General features: G+C 41.3%; 1 protein-coding gene across 5 annotated transcripts in view; it reads left to right on the top strand.

The window, feature by feature from the left end:
- Window positions 1–16,015, top strand: part of golga2 (golgin A2) — a 34,018-nt gene that overhangs the window by 540 nt on the left and 17,463 nt on the right. For 2 of the 5 annotated variants that reach the window (XM_046066045.1, XM_046066044.1), the window contains exons 3-25: window positions 1,317–1,475; window positions 5,749–5,901; window positions 6,240–6,286; window positions 6,689–6,752; window positions 7,546–7,605; window positions 8,769–8,849; window positions 9,405–9,443; window positions 9,560–9,622; window positions 9,970–10,063; window positions 10,190–10,296; window positions 10,554–10,612; window positions 10,734–10,875; window positions 11,083–11,172; window positions 11,348–11,455; window positions 11,590–11,677; window positions 12,223–12,365; window positions 12,573–12,791; window positions 13,069–13,182; window positions 13,442–13,666; window positions 13,950–14,049; window positions 14,985–15,076; window positions 15,363–15,609; window positions 15,793–15,954. In XM_046066045.1, coding sequence (XP_045922001.1) covers window positions 1,317–1,475; window positions 5,749–5,901; window positions 6,240–6,286; window positions 6,689–6,752; window positions 7,546–7,605; window positions 8,769–8,849; window positions 9,405–9,443; window positions 9,560–9,622; window positions 9,970–10,063; window positions 10,190–10,296; window positions 10,554–10,612; window positions 10,734–10,875; window positions 11,083–11,172; window positions 11,348–11,455; window positions 11,590–11,677; window positions 12,223–12,365; window positions 12,573–12,791; window positions 13,069–13,182; window positions 13,442–13,666; window positions 13,950–14,049; window positions 14,985–15,076; window positions 15,363–15,609; window positions 15,793–15,954 — 2,656 coding nt within the window. Of the gene's footprint in view, window positions 1–13; window positions 53–1,316; window positions 1,476–5,748; window positions 5,902–6,239; window positions 6,287–6,688; window positions 6,753–7,545; window positions 7,606–8,768; window positions 8,850–9,404; window positions 9,444–9,559; window positions 9,623–9,969; window positions 10,064–10,189; window positions 10,297–10,553; window positions 10,613–10,733; window positions 10,876–11,082; window positions 11,173–11,347; window positions 11,456–11,589; window positions 11,678–12,222; window positions 12,366–12,572; window positions 12,792–13,068; window positions 13,183–13,441; window positions 13,667–13,949; window positions 14,050–14,984; window positions 15,077–15,362; window positions 15,610–15,792; window positions 15,955–16,015 lie in introns of those variants that run through there. The other 3 variants (XM_046066047.1, XM_046066046.1, XM_046066048.1) reach the window with 3 other exon arrangements.

Raw genomic sequence — 16,015 nt, forward strand, 5'->3', positions numbered from 1 at the left:
ACTGACCCGGCTTAATATCATGGAAAGCATTGGGCCTGTCTCTCTGCTGCGGGTTTGTGTTGGTGGTGTTTTTTCCGTGTTGTTTTAAATGCCTGTACGGGGCTGGGGTGTTGTCATTACACGTCGACCGACCTCTGCGCTGTCGCTTGTCTCATCTCTTTCGGTACTCTCGAGGCTTCACTGCGCAGAACAGACCGGTGCTCCTTCTGGGCCTCTATTGATAGCATTAACTTTTACCAGATTATGTCGCCTATTTTTAGTTCCTAGAGGCAATTTTAGCATCCCACGTCGTTTAGTTAGTCGGTGATTAACTTAACTTACTCTCTTTGCTCTACGGTTTCATGTGTCTTGTCTAGCTAACGTTAAATGTTGTTATTAGCGAACCTAAATGTGCTAACTAAGGCAAGTTAACGTTAGCAAGCAGGCTAACTAATGTATAGCAGGCTATGTGTGAGTGTAAGCTTTCAGTCTTGTCTGCAGGATGAACCGGTTATCTAAGAAAGTGGCCAACAAACAGCTATTTTAAAACAAACCTTGAGCTAGCATTGTAGCACAGTTAGCTGGATAGAATGACGGGGGCTGTTTTGACAGCTGACACCCCTTTTCCCTGTCCTGCTGTGTGCTTTAGCTAGGTGTGTTGTTAGGCTAGTCAGAAAGATGGCCCCATCAGCTGTGAAATGTTAGCTTAAGGAAATGACTCGTCAGCAATGTTTGCTGCCCTGGATGAATGGTCGTGATGATAACATTTTAACACCAGCGTTTTAGACATGGCAGCACCAGTAGTTACTCTATCATTCCCTCTGGTCCCCTACGACAGCTGTCACAGGCCCCATGGCCAAACTCACGCAGACAAGTGTAATTTAATGTTCACATGGATAAACTGCACTGCAAGATGATCATAGTTTGCCACATGTTATAAACTTCATCTTGTTTTAGAACAGTAAGCCATTGAACAATGAAGTCAGAGTAACAGTCAATACCTTGTTGGCTGTGGCTATGCATTCCTAAGTGTACATTTGAATCCCTATGTTTTGAGTAGCTGGTGTATTGTAGAGAATGGGTGCAGACCATCCCTGTTTCATCCCAGACCATATTCACAACTGGTAATTCAGATAGTTTGATCCTCCAGTGGTTAGAGATTTTTTGCTCTGAGCAATGTTGGTTGAACTCCAGAGGCCTACTGCTAAAATCTGTGAGAAGTAATAACATAAAGGGTAATTTTGTAAAACAGCAGCAGGGGAGTTTTCTATCTAGTGGTTGAGACGTGCTTGCTGCACTTCTCACACATTTCATTTTTTTTCTTATGTGCTGCTCAGCTGAAGGAGTTTCAGCAGAAGGGCTCCCCTGCTAGCGTGGGAGGAGAAAAGGGTGGTGGAGGAGGAGGAGGTGGTGGAGCAGGGGCCAAGAAGAAGAGGAAGGTGAAGGGACCAAACCAACACGATGCACCTTCAACAGACAGAAACTCGCCGGACAATGTGAGTCAGTCCCAGTCTTTTCCTTTATTTGCCTGCTTGTCATCCTGACCTTGTTGGTCAAATAACAATCTCTCTTTGTGCTTGGCATTCTGTGTCCTTTTTATTACTGGTTTCTCTAACCTAGTGTTTTTTTTTTACTGTTTGTAACACTGTTGTAGCATTAGAAAACATTTAATCTCACTGGCTACTTACAATAAGCAGACACAAGTCATTGTTTTGTGTATGTACATGTTATGCATAGCACATACAATCTGCAACGTTAAAATAAGAACTGCAGTATATATATATACCTGACAAAGAATGATTTGTAATGGCCTGCTTGGCCATTGATCACAAAGTATTTTGCTTCTTGTGAAATGATGCAGCTGAAATACTATCAAGTTGGCAAATGCATCTCTCCCTGCTATTAAAGATACACAGTGCCAACAACGCAGTAGCAGCACTGATGTGTATCTGCTGGCCAGGTTAGGGGGTGAAAATAATGTTTTTTCAAGAAAGTGAAGGACACTGGACAAGAGACAGTTAATGGAGTAAAATATACTGACAATTTCAAGCACACACATGTAATTGCATGGTAAAGTAAACATTTGTCAAGTCATGTGCAACAAAGTTGGCCTGCACATACATACAGTGGATATAAAAAGTCTACACACCCCTGTTAAAATACCAGGTTCTTGTGATGTAAAATAATGAGACAAAGATAAATCATGTCAGAACGTTTTCTACCTTTAATGTGACATATAATGTGAACAATTCAATTGAAAAACAAACTGAAAAATGAATAAAAACCTTACAATAATCCTTAAACTAATACTTTGTTGAAGCACCTTTTGATTTTATTACATCAGTCAGTCTTTTTGGATAGGAGTCTATTAGCATGGCACATCTTGACGTGGCAATATTTGCCCACTCCTCTTTGCAAAAGCGCTCCAAATCTGTCAGATTGCGAGGACATCGCCTGTGCACAGCCCTCTTCAGATCACCTCACAGATGTTCAATTGGATTCAGGTCTGGGCTCTGGCTGGGCCATTCCAAAACATTAATCTTCTTCTGGTGAAGCCATGCTTTTGTGGATTTGGATGTGTGCTTTGGGTCGTTGTCGTGCTGAAAGGTGAACTTCCTCTTCATCTTCAGCTTTCTAATGGACGCCTGAAGGTTTTGTGCCAAAATTGCCTGGTATTTGAAACTGTTCATAATTCCCTCCACCCTGACTAAGGCCCCGGTTCCAGGTGAAGAAAAACAGCACCATATCAGGATGCTTCACTGTGGGTATGGTGTTCTTTGGATGATGTGCAGTGTTGTTTTTGCGCCAAACATGCCTTTTGGAATTATGGCCAAAAAGTTGTACCTTGGTTCCATCAGACCATAACACATTTTCCCACATGCTTTTGGGGGACTTGATGTTTGTTTTTGCAAACTTCAGCCAGGCTTGGATGTTTTTCTTTGTAAGAAAAGGCTTCTGTCTTGCCATCCTAACCCATTCATATGAAGAATACGGATTAAGCTCATGGACACTATTAATTTGCTTATTTGCTGCTCATCACTGCTGTAACATTCAAATATAAAGCTCAGTTTTACAGCTCTTTTAAGCAAATTGAGAGCGCAGTGAGGATACACTGTTAGTAGGCATGTGACTCCAGCACACGGCTTTCACACACAGGGGCTGACTTTTGGGTCAGTTTTCCACACACCATGTCGGTCAGTAGTTTTCTAAGCCTGATGGAATCTGACGCTCGTCACAGCTCGAGAGCTTGCTACTAAGCCTGAGACATATTTGATTTTGTTTGGCCAAGACTGGAAAAACTCATGTGGTCTAAAGCAGGATAAGACAAACAAATCTGATTGTGATGCTGGCAATAACCACATACAGTTCAGTTTTAGGGGTCAGAAAGCAGACAAAAATGGCTACGTGTGATAATAATTCATGTTACAAAGATTCCCATTTCTGCCTGCTTCTTAAGTAAGTAGACAAAGCATTATTGACTGAATGTGCTTGAATATAGGTATGCACGGAATGTTCGGCCACTGAAATTAATCGGCCGAAAATAGCTAAAAACGCAGTTTTGGTGTTCTACGTCAAATACGTCAAAAGGCCGAAGAAATTTCTCCAAACAATTATGTTGACATGTCGGCAGTGTAGAAGCATTTTAAAGTGTCTGAGAAAGATGCAAAATTGCCGTTTGCAGACACTGTTCTACTGAATTTTCTCCTAGCACATCCACTCCATCTGTGGCTGACTTCTTAGAAAAGGCAACAAACGGTCTGACCCGCTTTGAGTGTTTCTGTCACTCATTTATGAAAAGGCAATTAAGCTAGCCACACCTAAATTTGGAGTGCACACGTATTCAAGCCTTTATGGTGCGAGCTGACAGGCAGGTTAGCGACTTTATCCTGTCATTTTCTCTCTTTACAAAGAGAAGTGTTGCAGTATGAGAGTCCTACCTGAAGAGAGGCTGTGAAGTCTTGTCACGCCATACGAGAATCACATACAACATTATTTATCAAATGGGGTCAAAATTAGCACAAGGATACACGTGACGTCTGGTTTTCAAAATAAGGTGTCTGTACAGGATGGAAATAAGATTAATTGGATTATATTCACAGAAAGTATAAAACATATTACATGTGTCCATTAAAAGTAAACGGACACTTGTAATTTACTTTACTGGACCCTCTCGGGCCTCAGACCCACCTGCCATAGTCTCTCCAAATCCTGTGGGAAACACTGAGTAAAAAGCACATTTTGACTATTTAATTTATGCAATGGTAAAAAATGTGAATATATTTGTTCGGTATTCTGCAAATTTTTTCATTCTATTCAGCTTCGGCCAAGAATTTTCATTTCGGTGCATCCCTAATTGAATAACATTTGTGTGTTAGTTTATAGATCTGATTGTAGATTAAGTTGAAGGCGCTAGAAATTTGTAAATTTGTCAGGGATTATGCCACTTACTCTGATTTACATGTTGTTTACATGAGTCACTTTTAGGGTTTTCTTATTTATAAGTGGTATTGAAATATTTCTGACTTCTTGGAACACGCACTCTAGCCTGAGTTTCAAACACCCTAGTTGCCTCTGGACCCCCTCCTCCTAAAATCAGATTCCTTGTAGCAGCTGCTTCTCTTTGCCTGTTTGTCTGTATCCCTTTCTAAATCGTTCTGTCCCCTTACACATCTCTTTCATTCTCCACCCTTGTTTCTTCTTTCCTGTAGTTTGACAGTATTCTGAAAGCACTTAGTCAAAGCAATGGAGTAGTCCTACCTCCATATGGCAACAGCCAGGTGAGCCTTTCTTTCTCTTTCCTCTCTCTGTTTCTGCCCTGCATGATTTTTCGCTGCATTCCTCTGCTGTAAATAGCTACTCCTTGTGTGGTGTTTGATATTGTACCTGACTTCCCCATTCTTACCTCCTTACGTCAATTGCACATATTTTTTGTCACATAGACAAGAAAGCAAATAAAAGGGACGAACCTGAGTGCAACTTAGCATTAGTGTTGTGTTTTTTAAATCCAGAGAGTGCACTAATGTTTGAGAAATGTCGAGGGTGTTCATCCCAATGTTGGTGTTGGTGATCTTCTAGAGTTCACCATCTTATGGAGAAGTGCAGTGTGGATGGGCAGGGTATGCACAATGGGTTGCATGAGTGCATGACTGTGCTATCTGTGCATCATGCAGGCATGAATCTGGGAAAACAAGACGTATGTTTCGCTTTTCAACTAGGTTCTCACACTGCTGTGTTTGTTTGTTCTTATTAACATGCAGTCTTAAAAGTGTAATTTGGTATTACAGATTACTAGAAATGTCTTGCTATTAGCTTTAAAGTCAGAGTAAGTATAACTCAAGTAATAGAGAAGGGTTCTTTCAGCCATTCAAACTAATGGTGGCATTTATACAGCATGGTCTGAGGTCTTTCAGTGCTTTTCACTTCATTCTGCAAACATTTCAGAGAGTGTCTGGCGTGAAAACAGCTTTCCTGCCACCATAAGTAGAAGGGCTTGCATTAAGACTCTAGAAATGAATACCAACAAAATCCCTCAATGTTCTTATGACTGTGGACTAACATGCAGTTATCTGGACATGTAAGTGACGTAATTGAGTTAACTGAATTATGACCTCAATCCGAGCCAGTGCAGTAATCAAGTTATTTCCATGCGTGTAAACACACATTAAGTTTGAGACATCATTGTGGCCTTTCTGTTGCTCTTTCATTATAACTGCTCTTTTTCTTGCCATTGAACCAGTGTGTGCATTTTTTGTGTATGTGTCACTTCAGACCTTTGCTGACGTCGAGGCCATGGGGTCTTCAGTTCCCCAGCTGCTGGAAGAGCAAAAGGGCCAGCCTGGTCACGGCTCACCTGTGTCTAACCCTGCTAGCGCTAATACTGCTACTAATCCTGAGTGTGTCAGTCACAACAATGACCTGCAGGTGTGTGTGTCTCTCTTTTCTGTCATATTGTGTGACATTTTCTTTCTCTGTCTCTCAAATCTTGTCTCTGTCATTCTTACTCCCGTATGTCCGTCACATCTAAGTGTACATACCTTAAGTCTTAAGACTTTTGCCAGTGGATGCATTTTTACTAATATATATGTGTGTGATGAAAACAACAGATCCCCTGCTTTGTTTGTGATGTGCATAATGTGCATTGTCATCACGCAAATATCTTTTTATCAAATGGTCTCACTGTTTTTTTGTCTGTGTTCCTTCTCTCTCTATTTAACTCCCTCACTCTCTCCTCCTCCTTCAATCATACTCACTTTCCGCAGGACTATCCTGATACCAACGGCAATGAGAGTTTAACAGATGATAATAGGTGGGTTATCTGATTTCTCACTGCCAAAAAATACCCAGAGCAGAGGTTGCATATTAAAAAAGTTACTCTGGAATATACCTGCAAAGGTTTTGCACTATTATGGCACGGACATAATTTATTTGCAGTTAAACACTATAATGTATAGAATTAGGAGATATAGATTGTTTGCAAGGGCAGGAAAAAAACTCTGGAAATAAGCTTGTTCTTTAAAGTCTCATTCTACCATCACCACAATAAATATTTGTGCCACAACTTAGGGACTACCTTAACATAAAAACAATTTTTGTCGTAAATTAGGTATTATAAGCAGTGCTACTGCGTGTAATCTATCCTGCTACTCTAGCCATTAATTACTAATGCAAAAGAGTAAATGACATGGTTAATGTGTGTGTTGTCCTGCAGACCACTGTCTTCCACAGAGAGCCTTCGACAGCTCTCACAGCAACTGAACGGCCTGGTCTCTGAGGTATGATTTTGGAACCACCAGTGTCATCCTGCTTCTCCCTCTCTCTCACGCGCACACACACATGCATTACTTTGTCCTACATTGTTAGGCTTTTAACAATAACACGCCACCTTTTCAACAAGGATATGTTGCATCTATTCTTGGCAGGAATGCACTGGAAGCATTTTAAAATTTGCCAGTTGTTCCCAATAGGCTCAAGCAAACTGACAGCATCAACTGGTGCACCAAACAAGCTTGATATATTTCCTCTCAACTTGGGTTGGTTTTGCTGTCAGTAGTAGATCACTATGGTTGCTTTTTTTCAGGTGTTTGAGACATAGCTAACACTGACCTTCTTCTGAAGGTACTATCTACTAACTATAAGGATTAAGAAAATGAAAAGACACAAAAGTATCTTGCTGGTGTAATAGATAGAACATAGGCAAATATAATAAGTACAGTGTTTTTATATTTCTCTCAAGAAAATATGTTAAGGTATCTTTGCCCCACATGGTGGTGAAATGCAGGTGTTGCCGCTGCTGACTATACAAATTGCCCATCTGCAATGCATCCAGTTAAGTTCATCGATAGGCTCGTAGAGACAGTCGCTTCTTATTCAAATACATTCATAATATTCCTTATGTTTACAGAAACAGTCTTATAAATAAAAAAAAAAGGTTTTGTTGTCATTTGGGACATTCACTTTCGAGGCCTAGAGGCTGCCTATAGGATCTGCATATAAACTTGAATTAAAATGCATAATGCATTTTCTGTGTTGGAAGTGCATTAATGTGCGGTGTCTGTGTCGTTTCAGTCATCTGCTACGTACGTGAATGGGGACGGTGCACCTTCTGGCACTGAGAGAGAACTGGAGGTATGAGGGAGACTTCAGTCTTTCTGTGAACTGAAAACTTGTTTTTGAAATTTGAAACCAAATTTAGAAGTCAGCACAGTCCTACAATAGCTTGTTAATGCCATGCGATATACATTACAGTGGCATGAGGTATGTTTTTCTGCTGTCTTCTGTGGGTTGACAGAATAAATAGGATTTATAAGGACTATTAAGTGAACCTCAATTAAGTATCAACATACTGTGTCCAACATAGAATGGACTTTCTCTGGCAGCACTTTATTATTTATAAAATGATAGTATGCTTGCTAGTTATCAATCTAAAATGGTAATCCTCATGTTGCAGCTCTGGCAGTGTACTCTACCCAAAACCCACTTACTCTGTGTGTGAGGGTGACCTTTCTGGCTTTGTGTAATTTAATTAACCACACAAAGTACATCATAGCCACTATAGGTGAGCCCTGGGCTTAAATGTATCATAACGTGATACGACAGTGCAAGCAAACAATAGAGGTGTTTTTTAAAAATGCATTCTGATTGCATCCTGCAGCATTTCAAGTAGTTGGTTGATAGTTTATGAAAAAGCTGTCGGCTAATGGCTAAAAAAATAGGTAAATATCACGAGGCAATAATGGCAGTTTATAAATGAGCATAATCCTTTATATAACTGTGTTCAGTGGTCTCGCTGGTGAGGGCTGTAGAAAATGTACAGTAACAAAATGTTACCTAATTCTTTTTTGCCCCTTTCCACCATGTAATGTTATTTCACTGACCACAATTTGAGACGACTCTACGACTAGTTCATTAAGTGCAACTTGGAAACTCTCAGGGGCTGCATATGACAGTCTGGAGAAATTAAGGTAACATGGATCCCGTCCACACCTTGTAATTGATACTCAAAAAGGGTGTAATGAAGGATCCACTAGCTTTCAACTTGCTCCATTAATCAGTTTTACCACCATGATTTATTTAAATTATTCACTTCACATCTCATTGAAAACACATTTTTGCACCACTTATAAAGGTTATATTGTCAGCCTCCATGTTAATAATTCACATTTGAATTTTTCTCCTCCTCCCATGTGTTCTTTGTTTGACTTCTGCCACTGCACTTTATCCCTCTCCTTTGTTTCTTTTTTTTCTTTTTTTCTTTTGTCCTTTCCCGGATGCATGTGTGCACGAAATAGAATCGGAACCAGGAGCTGGCAGCCGCCCTGGAGTCCAGCAACCTAACAAACTCTCAGCTCAATACCAAGCTAGACCAGCTGGTAAGAAGCTGTGTGTGTATGCATATTTGTGTGTGCACATTTGTGCAATTGTTACCCCTGTCCAGCCATCCCACAATTACCGCATTAGTTTTAGTGCATGTACTATGTGCATTCTGCATGTCATCTGGAGTAACCAAACACTAGAGGTGGTGATGCATGGTTTTAATGTTGTTTATTTATCTTTCACAAAGGCTGACTAAAATACATTTATTTATTTAAGTATAACGACTGCATAAGGAGCATTTGGGTGCACACCGGCCAGTGAAGGCTGTCACAACATGATGGTAGAATCCTTCTTGTAAGCCATTTTCATTAACAGCAATAACCTCAAAGCTTCAAATAAACACAAAATGTTAAAATAACATAGATAACGGAACAGGTTCCTTGTTTCAATACTTTGCGCTATCCCTGTCCTGTCTGGCATGCAGATGAGGTCTCTTGTGCCACAATTTTGCTAATGTTGTTACACAACTAGGAACGTGCAACACTGCTTAGTTTATGAAAGAAATGATTATCTTTTCCCAAACTTAAAATTATATCCTGTTCATCTGGCAGGTGCAGCAATCTCAGGGGCTCTCAGATCAGCTACAAAAGGTAAACCGTTATTTCTCTCTGTCTGCTGGATTGTCTGTATTCATTCTTACTGAATTTTCGCTTCCTTACTGTTTATTCATGAAGGTTTTTTTTTTTTTTTTTTTTTCTTCCTTCAGGAACGAAAAGAATTTGAACAGAGATTTTCGAAAGAGCACGGAGCCATGCGGGAGCAATTACAGGTAACTTCTCTTACCCTAATATGTAAATTGGATTTTGTCTGATTTTTAGAATTTCACAGCAGGAAAAAAAAGCCTCATTGCACTCCTGTGTAATGTGTCGGTGTTTAATGTCAGAGTCCATGGGGTCACCCTGGTATAAAAGGGATAGAAATGTGATCCGAGAACACACCCTCCCCACTCACCCAGACAAGAAAAGTATAGTCGGCTTTGCAAAGGCTGAAGCACTGACTGTAACTACTCTGTAAACTGTTGAATTTAGTTTATCATGAGGGACTTGATGTAAAATCAGTTGACATTATCTAGTCTCATGAAAAGCTCTGCTCATTGTTTGTCTGTTCTCTCATAAGGTTCACATCCAGACGATTGGTATATTGGTATCAGAGAAATCAGAGCTACAAACAGCACTACAATACACACAACAGGCTGCGCGGCAGAAAACAGGTGGGTGTGGGGGTGGGGGTGGTTGTGTGTCTTAAAATCAGCTGTACATGCACTTTAATCAAATATTTGTCGTCTCGGCAAGGCCTTACCCTCTCTCTTTGTGTGTGTGTGTGTGTGTGTGTGTAGCTGAGGCAGACGAGTTGAATAACCGTCTGCAGGCAACAAAGCAGAGAGTGTCAGAGCTGGAGAGAACTCTCTCATCTTTCTCAGCACAGCAGAAACAGTTTGAAAAGGTAACAAACATGTAAGAACTCCCAGTAAACAGAATGCATTGAGACATGAATAATAGAGATGCAATATATAACATATGACAAACTTATTTACCTCACAATTTGCTCAATGTATGCAATATAGATAGGCAATCAACCACAAAAGCACATACCTTCATCATTAATTTCACTAGTTTTGAATAATTTGATGTGATGAGATGTTTTTGTGTTTCTGAAAGTCTTTTGTTATTTTTAATAAACGGTTTCCTTTTTGTCTTCAGTACAACAAAGACTTTGAAAAGGAGAGAGACAACCTGAGGCTTGAGGTGTTAAGATTAAAGTAAGTAAAATGGTGTTTAGAGCCCATCAAATTGTATGCAATGCACCAGATGACATGAGCAAGTCCTATTAGAATTTGGTAGGTCGAAAATGATGAACAATCTCTGTTTGTGCATTTGCAGCAATTTGAGTGAGGAGTTGAAGCAACAGAATTCAGAGCTTTCAGAGCAGTTAAAGGGGCGTGCACAGGAGAATGGAGCAATGAAGCTGGAGTTGGAAGTTCTTCACAAGAGGCTTGAGATGACTGACCTCGTATTGCAACAGGTGTGCTAAGACATTTTCTATTGCATACATGTTTTCTTAACAATGGCTGGAAGTGGTCAACACTAGCCAATCTAAGACAAAAGCCCATGTTCTGGGATTAGTTTCGATCTAGAACCCTAAATGTTTGTTTGCTGACTGTGCAGCCAGATGTGATTTCTTTCATGTATTACCTGCATTCCCTCCAGTGTTGCTTATATTTCTCTCCAGTGTTCCAGTCAGTCAGATCCCACCAGTGACCGCCAGCAGGTCCAGTTACTGCTAGAAGAGAAGCAGCAGCTGGAAGCACACAATCACCAGGTCTGTACAAGGAAGGACCTTTCTCTTACAGTTATCTGCATGTGTGTCATTCTAATGTGTGGATATTGACCCAAAGGGTTTTTAGTTGGTGCACAGTGTTTTGACACCTTTTCTAAATCTCCAAATGTCCACAAAGTCATGTTTGTTTTTCCCCTTTATGTTTTTGATGTTGTAGCTGATGGAGTCGATTGCCCAGCTGCAGAGAGAGAGGGACTGCTATGCAGAGCAGATCCAGGAGGAGGGTCGTGTATGGAAGGACAAAACAGAACAGCTGCTAACACAGGTTAACTATACACTAATATCAGCGTAGACTACAGTGTGACTATAGCTTTGGAAATAAAGCGAGTGATATGTTCTTTAGGTTGTTATTTATTTTGGTTAACCAATTGATCTTTGACAATTTCTGTGTCTGTGCAGGTGTCTTTGGTTGCAGAGGAGAGAGACAGAAACATCAGCCGAGTCCAAGAACTGGAGGCCAGCATCACAGAGCTACAAAATGCTGCAGGTAAGATGTTCCTACTGTCCTTTGCTTCTTCTTTTCTGCTGCTTTTCTGCAGCTCATTGCTTGATGTGAAGAACACCTTTTGGTGATAAGCTGTCTGATTGCCTGACCCTAGTAGTGGGTTCCCCTCATCACCCAGCAGTGTATACCTGATCAGGGTGCTTCTGAGATCAAGGGGAGCAAACTTCAGAGGGAAAGAAGGCTTGAGCACACCGGTTCATGTGCCGCCATAATGGTGATGTTTATTGTAAACTAGTGTCAAAATGTTAATTACTGCCCAAACGTTTGTCTGTTAATAGGGTGTAAATCAATCAGTGTGCTTCAGATTTTTTTCCCTCCAGAGTAAATTTAACCTCAGTCTGAGAGTGAAATTTAAAATATATGACACTTTTTTTGTTTATGGTAATATTTAGTTCAGCATAATCTGAAAAGCATTAATATATGAACAGCAAGTCTAAATCCTGTGCCCACACTTGTGACACAGCTACCGCAGTCTAGTGTAGTTCTCTGTAGCAAAATTAGTAAACTTGATCATTCTTCCCCTCCAGCGTTGTTGTCCCAGGAGAGAGAGGCTCAGGATGTTGCAGAGCCTCATCCCACGGGGCCCTCAGAGAGAGAGGTGGCTCTGCAGGAGGCCCTCAACACTCTTCAACAGGAGAAAGACGCTCTTACTGCACAGTTCCAGGGACAGGTATGCATTACACAAGCTTGAACAGGCCTATTTGATCTTATACGTCTTGAAATAGAATGGAATTTTATGCAGTGCAGAGTTTTATAATGGTCTCACAACATTTGAGAGTACCACTAGTTGATCTGTTTTTTACATAATGTGTTCAAAGATCGTTAGTCGTCTTTGGTTTGAAGTTTCTATAATCATCCTCTGTAATATTTCCCCCAGCTGCGAGATAACGAGCAGCTGAGCCGCATGTGTACAGAGCAGGAGAAGCGTCTGGGCGAGCTGGAGAGGCAGGTGGAGAGCCAAGTCCAGGAGGAAGAGGACCGCCGGCGCATGTTGGAGGATGTTCAGTCAGACAAGGCCACTATTAGCCGTGCTCTCACCCAGAACCGTACACTGAAGGACCAGCTGGCTGAGCTACAGAATGGTTTTGTCAAACTGGTGAGGCCTAGCTGTCCATCTGTCCTTTTTTAATGACACATTTTGAAAATGCAGTTGATTATAGCTGGCCACCTTGCCTTAAATACGTTTAGTTTCTGAATTTATCTTGTATCTTTTCCCTGATTTTCTTATTTGTACTAGATTTGTGATTTGTGTCTCTGCAACAATAATTTGACAACGTTTTCCCAAATTGAGAAAGTACATTCTTAACAAGTATTACCTCAGACGGGAGACTGATGTTAAAGGCCAAATTCCTGTTACTCCTTCATTCGTACAGACTAATGAGAACATGGAGCTCACCACTGCCATCCAGTCAGAGCAGCATGTGAAAAAGGAGCTGGCTCGCAGAATGGGTGAACTGCAAGAGGAATTACATAACGTCAAGGAGCAGGTATGGTCTCTCACACACTCAACCTCTCCATGACAAACATGGACTATCGTGTTGTGGCATTAGCACTTTTTTTGTCTTAACTATGCTATCTTGTGCAATCTTATGTTTTTAGTCATTTTTTCTTTCATACACATGATAGTGTATTAACACAATAGAGCAGTATATGATAACTGCACCCAGAAAGAGATTCAGTTATTTTATTAACACAGTCATTTTCTGCCTCCTCTTGGTATTAATTTTCCTCTTCCCTTGGCTCCAGCTGGAACTTAAAAGTACGGAGACTCAGGGTCTGATGGAGCAGAGGGACCAGGTAGTGGCCCACCTGCAGCAATACTGTGCTGGCTACCAGACCCTGGCCTCAGAGAGGGAACAGCTCCACCACCAGTATCTGCAGCAGCTCCAGCTCATGGACCGGCTGCAGCACGATGAAAGCCAGGGCCGCGTGCAACTGGAGATCAGTCACAATCAGCTCAAACAAGCGCAGGTGTGCATTTCAGGAAAAAGACTTTGATCACATGACTATTGATGATATGTTCAAAAGTTATTGCACATATCACAGTCCAGTCTGTTGTGATATTTTAATGGAGTGCAGCTAATATCATGTACTAACGTTCTTCGTCAAGTAATAACTAAAGTGATTGGAGTCTGTTCATTATACAGTATGTTGATAAAATGCTGTGTAACCTCACCTTCTATTACTGGCCATTCTTTATCTCTGTGACACCCTTAAACACCCAACATTATTTTAAATAACTCTCCCCCTACAGGAGAATTTGGAGCTGTTGGTCAGAGACAACGAGCAGCTGAAGGCTGAGGTGAAGGAGCTGCTCAACAGCTCAGCTTTTGCCCCGTCATCCAGAGACCAAGGTAAGATTTGTCTATTAATTGTCCAAGCTGCTTCATATTGTGTTTCTTTGTGTGTTTGAAAATCAGTGCCAAAAGAAGGACTCAAGTTCCCTTTACAGGCTTTAATGTGGTTGTGACCCACATGCAGGGTCTGAAATTAGCACCCGCCAAATGCCAGTAAATTGTTGGCAGCGGAGGGTAAAAAGGTCAGGCCATCCGCCATTTTGGCAGACAGGGAAAACGCACAACAGAAAAACACACATAGTAAGGTTAGCGTATTGTGGCGATCGGCACCCCCAATCCGTCACACACACAACCACACACCCACCAGTCAGCTCTGGGAATATCTATGGTGGGTTTCACACCAAACTCACCAGTGGAAGATATGGACTCTTCTGGAGATTGGAACTGAGATGACTGAGGGCTCATTCGATGGGGGTTGTACTGTAGGTTTTGTATTGAGCACTAACTGGGAGCTGATCTTTAAGTTCTTGTGTGCTTTGTGTTTCTTGTAGTCTGTCTGTACTGTTGTTAAACCTGGTTGTCAGTGATTGTTAAGTAAGGTGGAGTGATTGTCATGTTACATACACGTGTCATGTTTCAGACCCTGCCCCCCTGTTCAACAGCATAATAGATTTTGTTTTTTGTTTCACATTGTTTATTTTGAAAGAAGTTTAACGTTGAAACAGAAAACTGTAGTCTTTCGCAAGAAACAAGGACAGTGTAATTAATGCAAATCATGTGACACCTTCTAATAGCAGAGCTGCTGCACCAGCAGTTTTAGACTAGCACTTCCAGTTTAACCTGAGACACCTACAGGCAAGGAAAATCAGCAGTAGTAATTGTGATGTGTGCCATCTGTTGAGAATGAGTGTTACAGTCTGTGACGACTCACAAATTGAAAATGAAATGTATTTGTATTATTAATAGTTTTAATTTGTCATTATGTCACTCAGGTGATGGAGTGGAAAGCCAGTCGCTGCAAGAGAGCCCAAATAAGTCTTCCACCATAGTTATCCCCGAAGACTTTGAGAGCCAGAAGGAGATTGTAAGCAGGGTGTTCTTCCCCAGAAACTACTTTTATAAATATTCTTTAATGATATCTCGTTAACCCTTGCTTTGCCTTTTTATTACATGCATGTTTGATATTGACATTTACACAAAACATCTAGTCATATGCCAGTGTGAATGACTTATTTTTAAGATAAAAATTTAAATACTAAATATGAGACAAAGGTTTGGCATTTTCCTCATTTGACCCTATTCATCGACTCACTTCCATCATCCTCACCGCCACCTTCTGCCCCCCCCCCCCCCCCCCCCCCCCCCCGCAGGAGGAGTTTATCCGAGGAGCTTTGGCTCAGTTGGAGGCAGAGAGAGACGAGGCCAGAAGGCAACTGGAGAAGGAGCACAGGCTCCACATGGCAGCCAGGCACAAGGCTGATGTGGCCACCAGCATTGAGCACCAACACCACAGCCACAAACCTGTTCATGACCATCATCACGACCATCATGAGCATCACGAGCACGATCACACTCAGGGCCAACATAGTCACTGTGAACACAGTCACGAGCATTCAGGTGAGTGAGGTTTGTTTGGGTGCAAGCGTGCAAATGTTTTTACAATGAAAAGGCAAAGACTAGGACAATGCGTTTTAGACTATAGTTAACCCTGATTCTATAATGAATTCTGATCATATAGATCAAAACGTATATGTGGTGCATTTTGTAAACCGGCTATAAACTGTTCAACCCTCTTCCCAGAAGGAGGTGTACCGTTGGAGGTTCATCAGGCCCTGCAAGTTGCCATGGAGAAGCTTCAGCAGCGTTTCACCTCCCTCATGCAAGAGAAAGCTGACCTGAAGGAGAGGGTGGAGGAGTTGGAGCACCGCTGCATCCAGCTGTCTGGAGAGACCGACACTATAGGTGAGACTAGAGATGAAACAGTATGAAAATTTCATATCACAATTATAGTGACCAAAATGAT

Source organism: Micropterus dolomieu, linkage group LG13 (genome assembly GCF_021292245.1).
Source record: "Micropterus dolomieu isolate WLL.071019.BEF.003 ecotype Adirondacks linkage group LG13, ASM2129224v1, whole genome shotgun sequence".
Taxonomy (NCBI): Eukaryota; Metazoa; Chordata; class Actinopteri; order Centrarchiformes; family Centrarchidae; genus Micropterus; species Micropterus dolomieu.